General features: G+C 44.6%; 1 protein-coding gene across 1 annotated transcript; it reads right to left on the bottom strand.

The window, feature by feature from the left end:
* Nucleotides 1-3,197: 3,197 nt before the first annotated feature.
* On the bottom strand, nucleotides 3,198-18,789 carry LOC116280028 (uncharacterized). The gene is made up of 6 exons (XM_072943346.1): nucleotides 18,480-18,789; nucleotides 17,870-18,066; nucleotides 16,941-17,089; nucleotides 13,465-13,606; nucleotides 13,086-13,181; nucleotides 3,198-6,209 (listed from the first exon to the last, which is right to left on the bottom strand). The coding sequence occupies exons 3-6, from the start codon at nucleotides 16,995-16,997 to the stop codon at nucleotides 3,544-3,546; spliced, it is 2,961 nt and encodes a 986-aa protein (XP_072799447.1). The 5' UTR covers nucleotides 16,998-17,089; nucleotides 17,870-18,066; nucleotides 18,480-18,789; the 3' UTR covers nucleotides 3,198-3,543.
* Between the last annotated feature and the right edge of the window lie 213 nt (nucleotides 18,790-19,002).

Genomic DNA, 19,002 nt, shown 5'->3' with positions numbered 1-19,002 from the left:
CTCATCAGGAGTAGGAGACGGACGGGTACTTTGTATACACAGTACAACTTTCCTGTGCTAAGCACTACTGTTTACAGCTATTGCTGAACACAAGCTTGTGTTGGTAACAGTGCTGTACCTACCTTTGAGTATTTCACAAATGTTTTCATTAAAACAGTTAAACCCAAGACAAACAGTTTTAAAAAAAAAGGCATTGTTGGCTTTATTGAAGAGCAGATCAGTAACCCTGGACACCTTTATTTAAATACGTATACCAGAAAACAGTAAGAGAACAGATACATGATGTGATACTTGCCCAAAAGCTTTTACAAAAATTTTCAGAGCTCTTTTAAGGAAAATACAGTGAATACCAACGTGCCTACCACTGAGTTCAACACTTGCTATAATTTTGCTAAGTTTGCTTCGTCTACTCGTGGATGCATTTCTCCCTGGATCATATCAGCGCTGCAGACATCCTGATAGCTCACCTCTCCGTGGTCAGCATGCGTGTCCTACACATATGTGCACGCACACACGCACACACACACACTAATGTTCAGAACCACATTGATACCAGTTTAAAAAATTAACTCTAATTTCCTAATACCACCTAATACCCATCCCACATTCAGTTTCCTCCAGCTGCCTCTAAAATATCTATGTCGATGTCCTCTTGAACCAGATGACTTTTGGGTCCAATCAAGGTTCAGACACTGCATTTGATTATGTCTCTCTGAATCAAAAAGCTGTCTTTCCCTGCTTTTCTCCTTTTAAAATCCTGACTTTTGAAGAGACCAGGCCAGTTGTCTCGATAAAGGCCCCACATTCTAGATTTGTCTGATTGTCCCCTTCCCTGAAGCTGTTCCTCTATTTCCTGTGCTTACTATAAACTAAAAGACTAATATACAGTTGATTAGATTCATATGAAATATTTTGGTAAGAATACACAACAGTGTAATGTAAGCATTTCATATTTTATCTCAAAAGATACAATGTCACTGCTGTTAGTAATGCTACATTCGGTCACTTGGTTAACGTGAGGCAGTCAGTCATTCCACTGTGAAGGTACCCTTTCTCCAGTTTCAGTGTGTAGGGCGCCTGTGGGTGACACGCTGGCACCGCACAGACACACTGCTTCCTTTGCCTCTAATTCTCTGAACATCCATCTAGATGCACTAGAGGTTGCAAATTAGCGATTTTCCAATTCTGTCATTCCTTCTACATCTATTAGCTGATATTTTTCTATAACGAAAGCCTTCCTAGAACAGGATGAAAAACTGCTCCTACTAAAAGGACAGGCTGGAAGCCTAGTTCTTTCCCTCTAATCACAGAGTAAGCAGTTTAAGATTCACCTCCAGGGGTGGAAATGAACTTAGCTCCTTTCTCTGTTTTGTGTGTATTGCTGTGGAGTCAGATTTTTGGTTATTTGAATGTTACTGTCAGTTGGTCATTCTGTTTGGCAATCAAATTACCTCACATCTGACCAGAAGCCAGCTTCTGTGACCTTTGCCATGTCCCCACTAATCTCTGAGTGCCTCCTCCGTTTCTGACCAAGAGGCTCACCTTGGACATTTAAGGGCCAGACCTACACTCAACTATTTCTCCAAGGTCCTAGTTCTGTGTAGTGGGCAATGCTGGGGACAGAATTTGCTCATCACTGTGGGGGTGCCACTCAGTGGACACAGCTATGAAATAACATAATTTAAAAAAATAATGTGTGATATTTTCAATTTGTATTTATCATTTAGACAATTTTTTTTAAATTTTTTAATGAAGGTACTGGGGATTGAACCCAGGACCTGGTGCATGCTAAGCACACACTCTACCACTGAGCTGTACCCTTCCCCCTCCATTTAGGCTGTTTTACCTAAATTATTTAGTTTTTATGGTCATCTCTTCTCTTAAACTGGAAATTTTGGTTCCTAGTAACTTTTTTTTTTTGCTTTATCCTACAATATACACAAAACAGATTCAAACACTAATATTAACATGAAGGCTGGTGGTAATTTTACAATTTTTTGCAGGCCTTTTTGTCCTTAAACACATCCCATTAACACGCTGATCACCCATTGTGGATTGGGTGCCCCCGAGGAAGCACGACTGTCACCCAGAGTCAGGTGACGTGGCGATCAACGTGTTAAGGACGTATAGTCACGATACAACGTGCAGAAGTTTCTTCAAAGAATTATTTTGTGTGTGGTTAGGTTGCCAATTTGATATCAAGCTGATTTGTCTCTTTGTTTTCAATTTCAGAATCTGCTTTTGCTCACTTTTGAATGTGTAAATCATTTACATTTGTTCAAAAGTCAAAATTTCGTCAAAAGGTAAAATCAGAGAAACCTTGCTTCCACTCCTCCCACTGCCTCCTGCTTGCCGCTGCCGCCCAGCTTCTCATTTTTAATAGCTGGGGGTTTATCCTTCCAGTGTTTCTCTTTGCAGAAATAAGCAACAGTATGTATATGTGGTTCCTCTGAATTCTTACGCAAAAAGCAGCAGGCTGTATACAATTCTCTGTACTCTGATTTTCCCACTTAATAATATGTCATGGTAGGTCACTTGCCTTCCAGGGTGGCCTCGCTCTTACCTAGGGAGCATGCATCTACCTTTACTTTAACCAGCCACCCCCCTCTCCCATGTCCATCTCTCTAAATAAATCTACTTTTACTAAAAAAAACCAAACAGTATGTTTTGGCACAGTGCTTCCGATTTGTCAAATATGTCACTTATAACGTATACTGCACTGTCAAAGTACAAAGAAACCCTGGTGGCATTCAGTGAGAGAACCCTCATGATAGTTACTAAGCTATGGGGAGGCATTTCCTGCCAACAACTATCTTGACATCCGCCGTGGAAATCAAACACACTCCACCTCGGCACCTCGCTTACCGATGGACCGAAGCCTTCTTACCTCAGGTGCACGTCAAGCGCCTAAGGCAGGCAGTCTGCTGCTACGGCCTGTGTCCACATGCCGCCAGTGAGCATCAGTGGCATCAGATACATCTTATTTCACATTTTCAAAAGTCGGTACCCTGGGATCACTTCCAGTATTACATTATTTCTGGAGGGAAAAAAATGAATCTGTATTTCCTAAATTGATAGATTTCCCCTCAGTACTAATTCTTTTCTTATATAGTAAGTTTTTTTCTTGAAAGCTTTTGTAAATAAAACGTTTATATACTTTCAGTCCACTATCAATTACCTGATACTCAGTCAGTTGCGACTTTGTAAACACTTTAATACTTTTGTTGCTTTCTTTGTGTTTTTCCCATGGCTTCTCTGAAGCATACAGTTGTTTCGGAGGTGGATACTAAAAGTGTCCCCGGAGCCCTCTCTCCTGACGCAGTCTGACATTTAGTAAGGCATGACACAGCAGTCCCCAGTATTCACTTCATTCATGGAACACCCTCCAACCCCACCCATGTGCCTCCTGCTGCCAATGAAAGACTGAATCCACACAGAAGAGAGTCTCCATGTTATTACATTCATAAGGCTCCTCCCGTGAGTTCTCGAAGGTGGGACAAAACATGACTTCACAGAGGAGGACTTCCCACATTTCTCTGCCTCTTACGGTATCTCTCGTGTGTGAATCGCCTGATGTTTTGTGAGAGTCGACTTCTTGCAGAAGGACTTCCCACACGCGTCACACTCGTAGGGCTTCTCCCCCGTGTGTGTGCGCTGGTGGACCGTGAGGGTCGACTTCATGCAGAAGGACTTCCCACATCTCCTACATTCATAGGGCTTCTCCCCTGTGTGAGTTCTCTGATGATTAACGAGGTTTGACTTCACATAAAAAGTCTTCCCACATTCATTACATTCAAAAGGGTGCTTCCCTGTGTGAGTCCTCTGATGTACAGTGAGGTGCGATTTCATACAGAAAGATTTCTCACATTCGTCGCACTTGTAGGGTTTCTCTTCTATGTGAGTCCTCTGATGTATAGTTAGCGCTGACTTGTAACAGAAAGACTTTCCACATTTATTACACTCATGGGGCTTCTCCCCAGTGTGGGTTCTCTGATGTTCAATGAGGTGTGACTTCTGGAAGAAGGTTTTCCCACATTCCTTACACTCGTAAGGCTTCTCCCCTGTGTGTGTTCGCTGGTGTTTAGTGAGGTGTGACTTCTGGAAGAAAGTTTTCCCACATTCTTTGCATTCGTAAGGTTTCTCCCCGGTGTGTATTCTGTGGTGCTGACTGAGGGCTGACTTCATAGAGAAGGCTTTCCCACAGTCACTGCATTTGTAGGGTTTCTCCCCTGTGTGAGTTCTCTGGTGTACAGTTAAGGTTGACTTGTGGCGAAAGGTCTTCTGACATTCATTACACTCATAGGGTTTCTCCTCCGAATGTGTTCTCTGATGGTCAGCGAGGTTTGACTTCATGGAAAAGGCTTTCCCGCATTCTTTGCAGACGTGGGGTTTCTTTCCTGTGTGGTTCCTCTGGTGAATGTTAAGAAGCGACTTCACGTAGAATGCCTTTTCACATTCATTACATTTAAAGGGTTTCTCTCCAGTGTGGGTTCTCTGGTGTATAATGAGGGTTGATTTCATATGGAAGGCTTTCCCACATTCGTTGCATTCATGTGGTTTCTCCCCTGTGTGAGTTTTCTGATGTTTAGTGAGGGCTGACTTTTTGTAGAAGGATTTCTCACATTCATTGCATCCATAGGGTTTCTCCCCCGTGTGAGTTCTCTGATGTACAGTGAGGATCGAATTCATGGAGAAAGATTTGCCACACTCATTACACTCATAGGGTTTCAAACCTGTGTGGATTTTCTGATGTTTAGTGAGATTTGACTTCACGCAGAAGGTTTTTCCACATTCATTACAGTCATAGGGTTTCTTCCCTGTGTGAGATACTTGATGTATAATCAGGGCTGACTTATAGCAGAAGGATTTCCCACACTCTGTACATTTATAGGGTTTCTCTTCTGTATGCTTCCCCTGATGTACGTGTAAGGCTGACTTATAGTAGAAGGATTTTCCACATTCATTACATTTGTAGGGTTTCTCCCCTGTGTGTGTTCTCTGATGATCGGCAAACTGTGATTTCTGTAAGAATGTTTTCCCACACTCATTGCATTTGAAAGGTTTCTCCCCTGTGTGCGTTTTCTGATGTTTAGTGAGGTTTGATTTCACACAGAAGGATTTCCCACAATCCTTACATTCATATGGCTTCTCCCCCGTGTGAGTCCTCTGATGATGGTTGAAGTTTGACTTTGCGTAGAAGGACTTCCCGCAATCCTTACACTGATAGGGCTTCTCTCCTGTGTGAATTCTCTGATGGACTTTCAGGGCTGAGCTGTGACGAAAAGACTTCTTGCACTCACTGCATACATAAAGCTTCTTTCCCGGCTGTGTTCTCTGCTGGTCAGCAATGGCTGACCACCCAGGGGCTTCACGGCATTCACTGGGCTCCTCTCCTGTGTGAGTTCTTTGAGGGGCAGTGGGTTCTGATTTCTGAAAGGCTCTTCCACTTTTATTACTTTCACACAGTTCCTCTCTCGTGTGTGTCTTCTGATGTTGAATGAGGTGGGACTCTTGATAAAAAGATTTCTTGCAATGACTACATCCAAATGTTCTCTCTCCTGTTTGAGTTTTATGAGGTTGAATGAGATGGGACTTCTTCCTGAGATTATTCTCAGTTTCATTCCATTCACGGGTTTTCTCCTCCACATTAACTTCCTGATGTTCATCGAGGGTTGGCTTCTCGCACCCGTTCACTGCAGAGTGAGCCTTCCCTGTGTGAGATTCTTGCTGGACTTCGAGGGTTGACCTGTCACTGCTGTTTGCCCCCTGCTCCTTATAATCCCGGGATTTCTCTTCTGCTTGGGCCCTCCGAGCTGTCGTGATGGGTGCCTCACTAAGGATGGCTGCTCCACCATCATTACCTTCAGAAGGTGGTCCCAAAAGGTGACTTTTCTGTTGCTCAACAGGGTCCTCATTATGACCTTGGGATTTCCCATCTTGGTTATGTTCATCAGATTTCTTTCCAGTATGAGTAGTTTCTCGATTATTACCAAGGAGCAACTTCCCACATGTATTAATTTCATCAGAGTTCTTACTTGAAGGATTTTTATCACTAATAATTGATTCCAAAACATTATTCAAACTCATTCCACATAAGTCATACTGACAGGGTGTTTTTCTGAAAACATTATCTCTCTTCTTAGTCTGTGTATTTTTGTCAATGAGTGAAACTCGCCACAAATGTTTATCTTGGTTTTCCTGGCTTCTGTCTGTAAGGTCATAAATAAGAAAAATTAAATGTATTTTTAAAATGTTAACACATTTCCTATGTAAATATAATTTATTATGTCAGTTCATTTTTCAGTCCCAAGCTTCTAGGATAAAATACCAAGCATGTATTTCTCCTTATGCCAGAAAAAAGAAAAATAGAAAAGGGAGAGTAAGACTACAATGAACACACATGTATTTGCTGTTTTAAAAATAAGACATTCATAATTAAAATGAAAAGAAGAAACTAAACACAAGGAACAGTGAACTGAGGAGAAAGGATGATACAGAAACTCTCAGATAATTGGGTTTTTGTCCAACAAAAACCATGAATGGGAAGCACAGTGAGGGATATTATTATACACGGACCTTCAGGAGAAATAGCAGAGGAAGGCTTAGGTGTGGGAAACACAGGGCATCTGTACATACACAGGCACAGCCCACTGCCTACATGCCAGTGGACAAAATAAGGTTTTTTATTAGTTATTCAAGATATCCTTCAAAAATACACAACAAACACTTTTTAAAATCTTTATTCCCAATCACAAGCCACAAGTCTGACAGATCCGTCCACTTGGCAGTCTGCTTTTCAGCTGTGGTTCTACTAGGAACTCAGATGTCCTCCAGGAAATGTACCTCCCTCCTCTCTCATCTTTTCTCTCTCCCCCTGCCTCACATACATTATTCAAATCATGCCTCTTAAACTCCATTTTCTCCAACACGGAAATAGTCACTACTTACACTTTTCATTAACACACCATGGAAAGGACTAACTTAATCCAAATAGCACTTGATAACACTGAACTTCAAACTATATCACACAATCCTGTTTACCTCTAGCAACCACAACACATGCTCTCAGCAGGTTTTAATGTCTCTCCTGTCACCTCTGATCCCTCTGGGTAGATGTATAGTTGGTGACCCTCAAAAAGCATTATGCATCAGAGTTACCTGGTCATTTTTATTCAAAACAGAGAGTACAGACATTCATGGCCCCAAGTCAACCTATCTACCCTATGAATCGGAATCTACAGGTAAGTGATGTAGGCCTTTGTACTTAGGAAATGCTTTCTGAATAAACGTGTCTATCAGTATTAATAGATGAGCTGATCTATTATATACTACATGTCAAATTAAGGAAGAGTTAAAAAAAAGGGTGGGGCAAAAGCCTCAGATGATAACGAGATGCTGTCAGGTGTCACAATACATGATGAAGTCTGAGTTCCAGGGGAGCTCAGGGGTACAGCGTGCGCTTAGCATGCACGACCTCCTGGGTTCAATCCCCAGAACCTCCATTAAAAATAATACTAAAAAGAATCCTCTGAGTTCCTTGTGGCTTAGCTGCTAAGTGAAACAGGAACTCTAAGAGGGAACAGATCAATGTCGGCTAGAGCAATTAAGCAGCACTTCAAAACAAAGGCGAGAACTTTAGCTCAAACGTTAAAGATGTGTAAAATAAGCTCCACGAGCATGAACTGCGTGGCAGGCACAGTCCGAAGCCCTTTCTTAAGGCTCTGGACAGGCAAACCTTGGGAAGAGGTGCATGGGATGTATGAGCAGTTCATGAGGTGGGATCAAATGGAACTTACGAGTTTCTGAGCAACAGCAACCAAAAGGAGAGATGAACATGGACTGATATGCTTGTTTTAAGAAGAGGTGCTTAAGTAATAGGGGGGAACCCGAGGCTCACATAAGGCTAACAAGGTTTAAACACATATACTTACAATGAGGAATGAAATAAGGCATCAGAGAATAAGGCTCTGGTTTTGAGTGAGGTCACTGGAAGGTACGAATAAAAGCTACAGAGGACAGTTTTCAAAGGAAAATAAAACATAAGAGGAACTATGCAGAGATCAGTACTGCAGGTGTTCTTCATGGTTGTCAGATACAGGAGAAGAAAAGTGTCAGAACCTAAGTAAGGCGAAACAAGGAATGTGAGAAGATCTACAATTTGGAAGAAATGATTTTAGGGTTAGTTTCTGCCACACTGACAGTGAAAGGACTGGAAAACCTCAGGTAAAATGGAGAGCAGAGAGTGGATGAGGCTGAGAGAGGAGGTGGGAATTTTTCAATTACTGGGTGAAGTGAAAAGTTTAACTCTTAGGAGCAGATGAGGTACCGGGGAGGATTACAGGGAAGGGACACTGTAAGACCCAGCTCTTGACACAGACTCCTCCCAGACAAAGAGTGACTGTGTGATCAGAACTGCCTGCTGTTGTAAAATGTCTTAAGTTTTGCCAAGTTTGAGGATCCAAAATGCTATTTCACTGTCATACTTTTTATTTCTCTGATTACCAGTGAAGTTGTAGATACTCCCATTTATCACCTGCGCTTGTTTCCCATTTGTGTCTCCTTTTCATGTATGTCTTTTATCCATTTCTCTGTTGGGTGACTTTTTCTTATGAATTGTAGGAGTTCATCATTCAACAAACTTTTACTGAATGCTACATTGTGGCTGGCAGTCTCCTAAACAGTAGAAACACAGACATGAAAGAAAAAAAAAACTGTTCTCATGAAGTTGACATTCTAGTGTGAGGAAGCAGAAATTAAGTAAAATGGATAATGTACAATGCCTTATTTCAGCTTCTGTTTGAGAAAAGCCACGAATGTATTTTAGATATTAAGCCTTTGCTGGTTATATGTGTTACAAGTAATTTCTCTCACTCTGTGCCACGTCTTTTGAATTTTTATGGTGTTTTGTAATGAGTGAGTGTTCTTAGCATAATTAATCTGTTTTTCTTCTATAAACAGTATTCGTATGCTATTTGGGAAACCCTTTCCTAAGGACTGTAAATATATGATAATACATAATATCAAACATCAAGTCCCCTATTTTTATATAGTTACAAACACATCCCACTATATTTTCTTCCTGAGATCTTATATATTTTAAACTGATTTTTGTATAAAGATCAATGACATAAATATTTCCATGACATAAATATTTCCCCCCATATGGATAATTTTCTCAACAGCACTTACTGAATAATCTCCCCTTTGCCTGTCCTCTCACATAACTGACCTCCACCAGTATGGAGCTGGTTCTGAGATCTTACTTCTGTTCCATGTATTTTTACACCAGAATCACACGACAGCCATATGACTAGCACTGGATTTGAGCGGGCAAGCTCACCAGCCTAGTTTTTCCTAGCCTTCTGAAATGCTTTGGTTATTTGGGGACTTTGCTCCTCCACACAAATTTTAAATTTTATATCTAATAATCCTAAAATGTGACATCCTTTGGTTTTTAATCCTATTCTGTTCAATTCCCACTTTAGTTTTAGACTTAATATTTAAGTCAGTACTCAAAAACTATCTTTTACTGTATTACATTTTACCATTTCTTGGTTCCAGTTCATTTTCTAGTAGATTCTTTAAGAAGAATTCATGCATTCTGGTATATTCAAACTTAATTTCTTGTTGTTACTTTAACTGAGTAAAATATTGTCTACATATAAATTCTTGGGATTTACTTTTAGTCCTTAAGGATTTTGTAATTCCTTCTCCACTGCTTTTAAAAGCACTGAATGCTACCATGGATGTCTGAGATCAGCTTAATTTTTACTTCCCTCTTAAAAATGACTTAATTCAAGTTCTGAGGATCTAGTGCACAGCATGGTATTATACCCCGAAAGCTGAGAGTAGATCTTAAATCATTCTCACCACACACACAAGTTACCTACGTTACTATGTAAGGTGATGGATGTGTTAATTACCTTAATCTTGATAATCATTCTACAATGTATGTGTACGTCAAATCATCACATTGTACCCTTTAAATATATACAATTGTATCTGTCAATTATTCCTCAACAAAGTTTTTAAAAATGACTTAATTCTTTGCTTTGGCAGACCAAAAAGAATCTTTTTTCTTCAAAAATCTATTAACGTCCCCAGGCTGTATCCTGCTGGTGACAATTCTGAGTGAGTTTCCCCGTAGTTACTCTGCCCTTTTCATGTAGACTCCAGTCTTCTTTCAGACCAGCACGTTTTACTTGAAATACATCTTTAAATACTTGTTCTATTCAATTATTCTCGGCTTTGTACCCTGGGGCTGAATTGTGTGTGCGCTCAATCTCCCTTTTCAGTCGGCCACACGTGCCACTTACTTTTGCCCTGGTCTCCAGCTCCTTCTCATCACTCCCTGTGCTTCTCTTCCAGGTGCTTCACTGTTTTCAGCTCCTGTGCTCCTTCCAAATTCATACATCTCATTGTTGGGATGGTTTTCCTTCCGGTTCGTTCCAGAGAACGGGAAGCCTTCAGATAATGCCCTGTGGTCTCCCCATCTCTCTCCTCGGTGCTGACACACAGTCCTGTGCTTCTGCATAGTAAACGCAGTTGCTTCACTAAGTTATAAATTATTCATAGTGAAATGCTTGGTCACAATATTTCTCTATGACAATATGTTTCAGGTGAGTGTTCTTGACTTAACTAATTTTTTTGGCCTTTTCTTTTTTCTCTTTGTCTTTTTTCTTATGAAAACTTCCATGCATCCTTCACTGGCTGCTTAGGACCAAGGACTTAACATTGGATCTGATTATCTCTCATTTCTCCCAGAAAACCTCTGGGTGTTTTCACGTGCAGTCTCTTTTACCCCCAAACTGCAGCTAAGGCCATGTGTGTGTGATTCCACCCTGAGTCCCGCGCCTCCGCTTCTCAGAACCGAAGCAGGTGGCAGAGAAGTTCCTGCCACGGTGCTCTGCAGCCCCCTCTGGTGCTTTACCAAGGGTCAGTCACCTCCGCCTCCTTCCTGGAGAGCCCCTTAAGGTTCCAGGCGCAGGTACACAGCTTGAGTTTTCACTGCTTTCAACGGTTTCTCCACTTCACACCCTGGTTTCGAGTTTAGCTATTTCTCAGATTTGTAGAAAATAAGAGACTGCAACTGGTTTCTCATCTCCTGGTGGCTTTAGATGGTGTACAAGAAGAAAAAGGGGAAATGCTGACTTCATATTTCCATTTTCAAATCAGAAATTTGTTCTTTCCTTCTTGAAGAGTGCCTTTCTTGGCCTCCAGGTATACTCTCTCGGTTTCCTTCTCTTAAGCATGTGACTTCTCTGTGTGGTGAGGCCCTCGGCTTCCGCCTCTTTTCCTGTCTGTCCACATCCACCCCGCAAGGCTCTGTCATGACCGCACACCACCTTCCAACCTGACTTCTGAATTAACCTGCACTCCTGCCTGTTCTCCAACTCCAGATCTATACATCAAAGTGCCTCGTCAATATCTAAACTGGAATCATTAATAATCACCTCAAATCACTGACACTTCTCAAAGTAACTGCTTAAAAACTTGCCCTGAACCATCCCCCCATCTCAGTAAACACCTGCCGTCCCGTCACTAAGGCCCCCCTTGCCTCCCTGCTTCTCTCCAGCCCAGCAGCACAGCCCACTCTCACAATACGAAGCTGCACCGTGTTGTCACCTCTACCACCATCATGTCACACTGAGCCACTGCAGACACTGCCTCACCATCGAGAGGTGAGACTGTCAATGCCCAGCTTACTCTGCATCACCACAACCACTGTTCTGTCTTCATCAGCAGATGTTACTCCTCCAGGAAGCTCATGCCCAGGAAGATAAAAGTTGCAAATGATTTCACTCTTCATTTCGGAAACTTCCTCAAAACTCTTCTAAACAACTTCTCACCTTTCCAATAGATAGTGAACTGGTCGTTCTCTAGGACTATTCAATCCTTGCTGTGTCCACAAGTCCTAAACTATTAAATTTTGATTCTTACCCAGTGGTTATCAAGCACTGCATTAAAAAAGTATACCTTAAGGCATACCCTCAAATCTCATAAATAACCGGCCTTTGTTTACTCTCCTCCAAGATGCTACCAAGACTGTCAGGCTGAGCAGTCAATTCAGATTCGCCTTATCAGTGGTGGCTGTGGGTATTTCAGGGGCCAGCATGTCACACTGTCTCTGTTTTCACTTGTGTTCACCACCCTTGCCCCAGCCCCAATTTTCTCTCCATAGTATGAAAGAAATTCTTTTAAAACATATTCTTTTGCAGAAATCCATTAATAGCTACCCATCTCACCCAAAATAAAATCAAAGCCCTTCCCAAGTCCTGTAAGACATCATCTGGCCCCTGGCGACCTCTGATGTCACCTCCTGCCAGCATCTGTCTCAGGTGCTCCTGCCACCACACTGGCCTCCCTGTCTTTCTCAGGGCACTTCCGCCAAACTCATGCGGCAGGAGCTCGGCCCTGTGGCTGTCCCTTCTGGCTGCTCCTCTGCCTGGAGCCCCTGGAATCCGCAGGACTCACTTCCTTACCGACTCCATCAGAAAGGCATTCTCTCACCACCTTGTAAAAGAGCGCGCCCTGCTCTCTAGCTCCCGCCAGCCGGCTTCACTTCTTCCCGCCACTCTTGCCACCACCGGACACGTGGGTTTCTTTATGTATGTCTACCCCACCCCGCGCCAGCCAGGGGCTCTAGGAGCTCAGGGACAGAGTGTGTTCACCAGCAAGTCCCCGACTCGGAGCGCGGACTAGGAGTACCTGCAGAAGACACGCAGGCACGCACGCCTGGGGGGCAGTGAAAAGGAAGCAGCCCGGGAAATGGAGGGAAAATGAGTACTGGAGGAGGAGGAAGCAAGAACAAAGGTCTGCGATGGGGCAGGCAGGCTTCAGCGCTGGGCTCGAGAATGGCCAACCCCTAAAAGGCAGGCAGGAAAGGGGAGCGCTGGTGCTGAGAGCAGCGGATGGACGTGTGGGTCAGGCGACCTGAGGCTGGCTCACTGCTCACTTACTCCCAAAGCTCCGAGGCCCCTAAACAGGGTTCTGAGACACAGACCAAAGGTCTCAACTTCTGAAGCAACCAACCTGGGACCTGATTTCCACTGGCTTCTTTTTCTCCCTGATACCACCTAACTCACCTGGGTCCCTCCAGCCAGGCAGCTCTCCCTCTCGTGGCCACGGCTCTTCCCCTTGCTCCAGCTTGAAGATCACCTCTGGTTTGGTGATGCAGCACCCTGTGCGTGAGACATGGGATAAGACTTCTGACAAGCTGCTTGGACATCAGGCCCCTGAAGGGCAAGGAAGGTGTAGGTTCAGGGGTCACGTGATAAAGGTGCCCATGTGAACCTTTCTGTAGGGAGGTGAGAACGAAAACATTCTTTCCATGCCCAGTGGAAGCAATCCTATTTGACCCATGAGCTGTACACAAATGTCATGAAACTCCACCAAGGGCTCCTGAGCTTTGGAGGCTGAGAGAGGAAACGCCAGCTGGGGGGCGCTACCAGGAAGGCCGCTCACCCACGGACACCAGGTGGCTGTAGTTCTCCAGCATCACATCCCGGTACAGGGTCCTCTGCGTGCCCGTCAGTTGCAGCCACTCGTCCCGGGTGAAGGTTACAGTCACGTCCTTGAATGACACGGACTCCTGGCCAGCACGTTTCTGCTCAAGCCAGAGAGTTCGGTATTGGGTGACATGAAAGAGAGAGATGTGGGAAATAGTACTTAACATGTTTATTCTGAGAAAATCAATGAAATAAGAGCTGATTCTTTGAAAAGATCAATAAAATTGATAAATGTCTAGCTAGACTAAGAAAAAAAAGAGAGAGAACACAGATTACTAATAACAGAAATGAAGGTGGGGATGTAGCTACAGATCCCATTGACATTAAAAGAATAAAAGAATATAATGAATAACTCTCTGCCCACAAGTCTGATAACCCAGATGAAGTGGACCAGTTTGTTCAAAGACACATCTGCCAAACTCGCACAAGAACAAATACACAATCTAAATAAATCTAGATTTTAAAATTGAGTCAATAATTAATAATCATCCAAAACAGAAAGAAGCAATCTTAGATGGGTTCACTGATAAATTCTACCAAACATTAAGGAAGAAATTACACTAATTCTCTACAATCTCTTTCAGAAGATAGAAATGCAGGAGACTGTTTCTGTCTCCTCCTATGAGCTCACCATTACCCTAATACCAAACAAGACAAAGACATTACAAGATAAGAAAACCACAGACCAATGTCTCTCATGAACACAGATGCAAAAATCCTCAACAAAATATTAGCAGATCAAATCCAACAATGTGTAAAAAGAATTATACCCCACAACCAAGTGGGATTTCTTTCAGATTCAAAGCTGGTTCAACATTCAAGAATCAATTAATGTAATCTATCACTTCAGCAGGCTAAAGAAAGGGCACGTGATCATATCAATAGACGCATAAAAAGCATTTGACAAATGATAAAAACTCTCAGTAAGCTTAGGAATAAAGACGAACTCCCTCAGCTTGATAAAAAGTATCTACAAAAACCTACAGCTAACATCATACTTACTGGTGAGAAACCAGCCGCTCCCCACTAGCACGAGGAACAAGGCAAGGATGTCCCCTCTGCCCACTCCTTTTCAACATCGTCCTCGAAGACCAGGCCTCTCCACTGTTTTGAGCAGAGTCTGTGGCACACAGTTCAGCCCCTCAGACGCTGAACAAATGCCTAATAAACCCATGTTGAGTGAAATGTAAATAATTTTTAAAAATATTTTAATAAAACAAGCAGAAATGAAGTGCTTTGTTCTCAACAGCCTTAACTTCACCACGAGGGGCTCAGCGTTGCCCTCTGGAGGGCTGGAAGCCCTCGGTGGTTTCCAGGCTGAGGCGGCATCACTGGAGCAGCATTTCAGGTATAATTAACTCAGGACAGGCAACTGCAGGGAGAAGGCAGCAGAAAACTACTCCAACAGCGCAGGGAGAGAAGACGGAGCTCTGACATGGGGAGACGGATTAAGCAGAAAAGACGGGTTTAAGACATCAGGACACCTTAGAGGGAGTAAAGCCCAGATGCCACACAGGATGCGGGGAGGGGATGAACCCCACAGAGGTGGCGTCACTCACCACCTGGTGTGCTCTGTCATCCGATGAGAAACAGGGGAAGCTGGAAGTGATCATTTAAATTTTTAAACAGTTGAAAACGAGGTGCCTCTGGCCATGTGCATGGAGAAGGGTGAGACATGAGGGAAGAGCCCAGGCTACAAAGTGTCACCACCACGGAGGGCAGGGAGCCTCAGGAAGCTCCAGCAGAGCCAAGGGGGCTGAGGGACAAGGAGCTGAGGATTAGCCGAGAGACTCGGCAGAAGAGGAGGAAGATGCCACGAGGGAGACAAACAAACCAGAATGGAGCCCAATAAAGCCAGAAAAATGACGTCACAGAACACCAGAGAAGGCTTTCCAGAAGGTGGAAGAGGTTAACTGCCACAGGAGGCAGAATATGCTAATAAGCGAAGGTCTGGAACACGGCCACTGGGTTCTACGGCAAGGACGTAGCCCCTGAGCTTTATCAGGACAGAGTGAGGCAGGTGGTGGGGAAGAAGGGGGACTGCAAACATAGGAATGGATGGAGACACAGATACCTGTACCTGAATGCTCAGAGTAGCACTATTGGTGAAAAGCCAAAAGGTGGAAATAATTCCAAGCATCCATTAACAAGTGGTGGATAATCAGCTGGGAGATACTGCAGGTTCAGCTCCAGACCACCAAAATAAAGCAAGTATTTCAGTAAGGTGAGTCACACAAGTGTTTTGGTTTCCCAGTGCATGCAGAAATTATTTATGTTATACTGCAGTCTGTCACATGTACAACAGGACTATGTCTAAAATAACAAGGCACACACCTTAATTTAAAAATGTTTTATCACTAAAAAATGCTAACCAACATCTGACAACACAAGGGATCACAAACCTCCAGTTTCTAAAAACCCCAATGTCTGTGAAGCACTGTAAAATGAGGTATGCTTTTACAATGGAATATTACTCAGCCATTAAAAGGAATAATGCTCTGATACACGCCACAACGTGGATGGACCTTGAAAGCATTACATTAAGTGAAAAGAGTCAGATACAAAAGGGCAAAGAGTGTCTGATTCCACTTACATAAAATATCTAGAATAGGGAAATTCAGAGAGACAGAAAGTAGATCAAAGGTGACCAGGGGCTGGGGAGAGAGAGGGAGTTGTTGGTTACGTGTTAGAGTGTTTGTCTGGGGTGACAAAAACGTTCTGGAAACAGTGATGATGGTTGTACAACATTCTGAGTGTAATTGATGCCACTGAACTGCACACTTAAAAATGATTAAAATGGCAAATTTGTTATATAAATTTTACCACAATTAAAAAAAAATGTGAATGGATAAGAAATAAACTTTTGCCAAAGACTTTGAGTCTGAACTACCTGCCATCCAACTTGTACAGTTTCTGGAGTGATTTTAAGGACATGCAGTCTTTTTCTTTCATTCCTCCAGACAGTCCAAGTCCCTAGATCGAAGTGGATGCTCAGAAAGTTTTCCACGGAGTCCACAATGCTTTGGTCCCCTCCTAAACCTCACTGAGCTCTGCCCTCCCCTTCCAGTGAAGAGTAATTACAGGCTACAGGAAGGTGACTACAAGATTCTCTCCTATCTGGAGGCCTTCAAAGACATCCTTCCCAGGCCCCAGTGCCAGGAAGTCTTTCTGTCCCAGGAAAAGATGATGAAAATCCTTCATCGATAAGGAAGATGAAAGACAGGTGTGCCACTCGCCTTTGATGACTGCAGGACGAAATGACTGACACAGACGACGCCACCTCTGCCGGCTAGTCAGATGCCACCCACTCACTCTTCATTTACCCACAAGTAGCTTTTTATCTATTTCCACTTTTCCTTCTTAATATATGAACACACTTCAAAGCCATGAAATCCACTAGAAAATGAAATAGGGAGTAAAGAAATAACTCACCTGGGATTTGCTCATTTTCTGCTGTTCTTGGAAGAGTGTCAAAACCTGGGAAGGCATACCTAGAAGCGCAGGAAAGAAGCCCAGGATACCGGGAGCTCCTGGACTCTCCTTCTAAAACCACCCACACACCAGCCGGATCACCTTTAATCCTGGAGAAAGAGGAAGGTTACATCTACCCCTTTGTGATTCACATTTGCAATCTTCCCCAACGCTTCAACTATTTGTCTCCCTCTCAGTAACATAGAAACTTTTAAAATAATTATTAAGCAAATGGCAGCATCTCAAAAACATGAAATACAATGTCTTCATTAAAACTGATGCAGCAAGAAGAAACCCCCCAAAGATTATCTTGTGTCTCTGTTTTACTATCAAGACTTTAACCCCTTGAGTCCAAGAATCCTCATAAAGCTTTGAAAAAAGGGGTAGGTGCCTTAAACACGGGTTTTTTTTTTAACTGTTTTTTCTAATTTACTGTTTCTCAAAAGGATCTTTTAAGAGGAAACTTGTTTCTGTGTGATCGTGTGGACAGCACCAAGCCAGGACTCCCAAGGACTCTTACTGGTCCTTGGCAAGTCACCTCCCCTTCCAGATTCTTCTTCCCTTCTGTCAAATGAGACAAAAATACATAACTCTGGCAAACCCTCCCAGAACGACTACTCTTGTCTCTATAAGATCAAGAACGACAGAAAAGCACAACTCCAGATGCCACACATGGTGATGGACATGGTGAGCAAGCTGTCCAGCCTCTGGTAATAATTAGTGGAGAATGAAGGGAAGAGAGGACGCCACTTGAGAGTGGAGGTTAAAGATGAAAGCTTCCCAGCTGTGGAACCCCTCCAGCATCCCGACAATCTGGTGACACTTCCCACGCAGTCCGTCCCTTGCCACCATTCAGCCCCAGCTCCCTTTTCTTTCCCGCAGTAACTCACAGCTGAATGCGGTGAAATCACTCAAGCCTTGTTCCCTCTGGGTGATACGCTCCTTTACTGGCTTTCTTCTGCTTCTTTCCAGAAGCTCTGCTGGGTCTCAGTCAGAGGCTGGAGGGGGTAGTTCTTCCCAGTGACATTCCTATTCCTGGAGTCCCCCTCCTCCTGGCCTTAGTAGCGATGCTTTGTTCCAGCAGCGCCTAGGGGATACATTCATTTTAGCCAGAACCTTCAACAGGATCCTCAGATCTGCCTCGCTAAGAACACACAGCTAGCAGACATCTCAAGCCGCACTTCTGCGAACGCAAAGCAGGGGGCTGAGGACAAAGGCAGGCTGGCCTCGGCTGCAGCGCCCTCGGGCCCCTGGACAGCGCACACGCGGCGCGAGACCGGCAGGGGGGTGGGTCCACGCGGCCCGACTGTGCAGAATCGGCCACAAGTCTAAGGGAACCGAGGAAACCCGGGATTCACACCGCTGCGGGAAAGCCAAGCACACGCGTTTCAGTCACGTATTCGGGGCCTTGGGAGCGCGCGCCACGCCAGCGCCACGAACGGGCAGCGCCCGGCTTCGGGCCGGCGCGCGCAGGAAGGGCAGCACCGCGTCTCGTCCTACCTGCCCGGTCCGCGGGGCCCCAGGGTGCCTGTCGCTCCTTCCTGCGGGCCGCCTTCCGGCCTCCTCGGCGGTTACGAGGATGGAGACCCCGCAGCAAGCGCGGCCTCTTCCCCACACGCGGCCTTTCCTGCGCGTTCGCTCGGGACCCCCAGGGCTCCCCGCATTCAGTGTGGACCCGGCCCAGGCTGCGGTGCCTCTGGGCCCCGCCCCGCGCCTTTCTCCGCCGCCTCGGGCCGCCGGCGCGGACCAGGTCGCCGACCTCCAGGGCCCATCGCCCGCCTCACGCGCGACCGCGCCGGGATAGGCCTGAGACCACCAGGACGCTCCGCTGAGGACCGACGCGCGCCTGCGCACAGAGCCCGGCGCCGCGCGCGGCGGGCCCTCGGGAGGCTCCGCCCACAGTGGGGCGGGGCCCGCGCGATGCCTGCCCCGCCTTACTCCCCACTCCCACGTCACCCCCACGAACACACATCCCCCAATCCTCTCCTCACATCCCCCTGCTCACACACCACTCCACCCCTCC

The sequence above is a fragment of the Vicugna pacos genome, chromosome 18 (genome assembly GCF_048564905.1).
Source record: "Vicugna pacos chromosome 18, VicPac4, whole genome shotgun sequence".
In the NCBI taxonomy this organism is placed as follows: Eukaryota; Metazoa; Chordata; class Mammalia; order Artiodactyla; family Camelidae; genus Vicugna; species Vicugna pacos.
The sequence above is the reverse complement of the archived record's forward strand: the minus strand, read 5'-3'. Positions and strand labels throughout refer to the sequence as shown.

Coding starts and splice junctions, on each gene's coding strand:
- LOC116280028 (XM_072943346.1), bottom strand. CDS start 16,997: ATGCCTTCCCAGGTTTTGACACTCTTCCAAGAACAGCAGAAAATGAGC. Junction 13,607..16,940: donor AGAAAATGAGCAAATCCCAG/GTGAGTTATTTC, acceptor TGGCTTGAGCAG/AAACGTGCTGGCCAGGAGTC. Junction 6,210..13,085: donor GCCTGGCTGGAGGGACCCAG/GTGAGTTAGGTG, acceptor ATGACCTTACAG/ACAGAAGCCAGGAAAACCAA.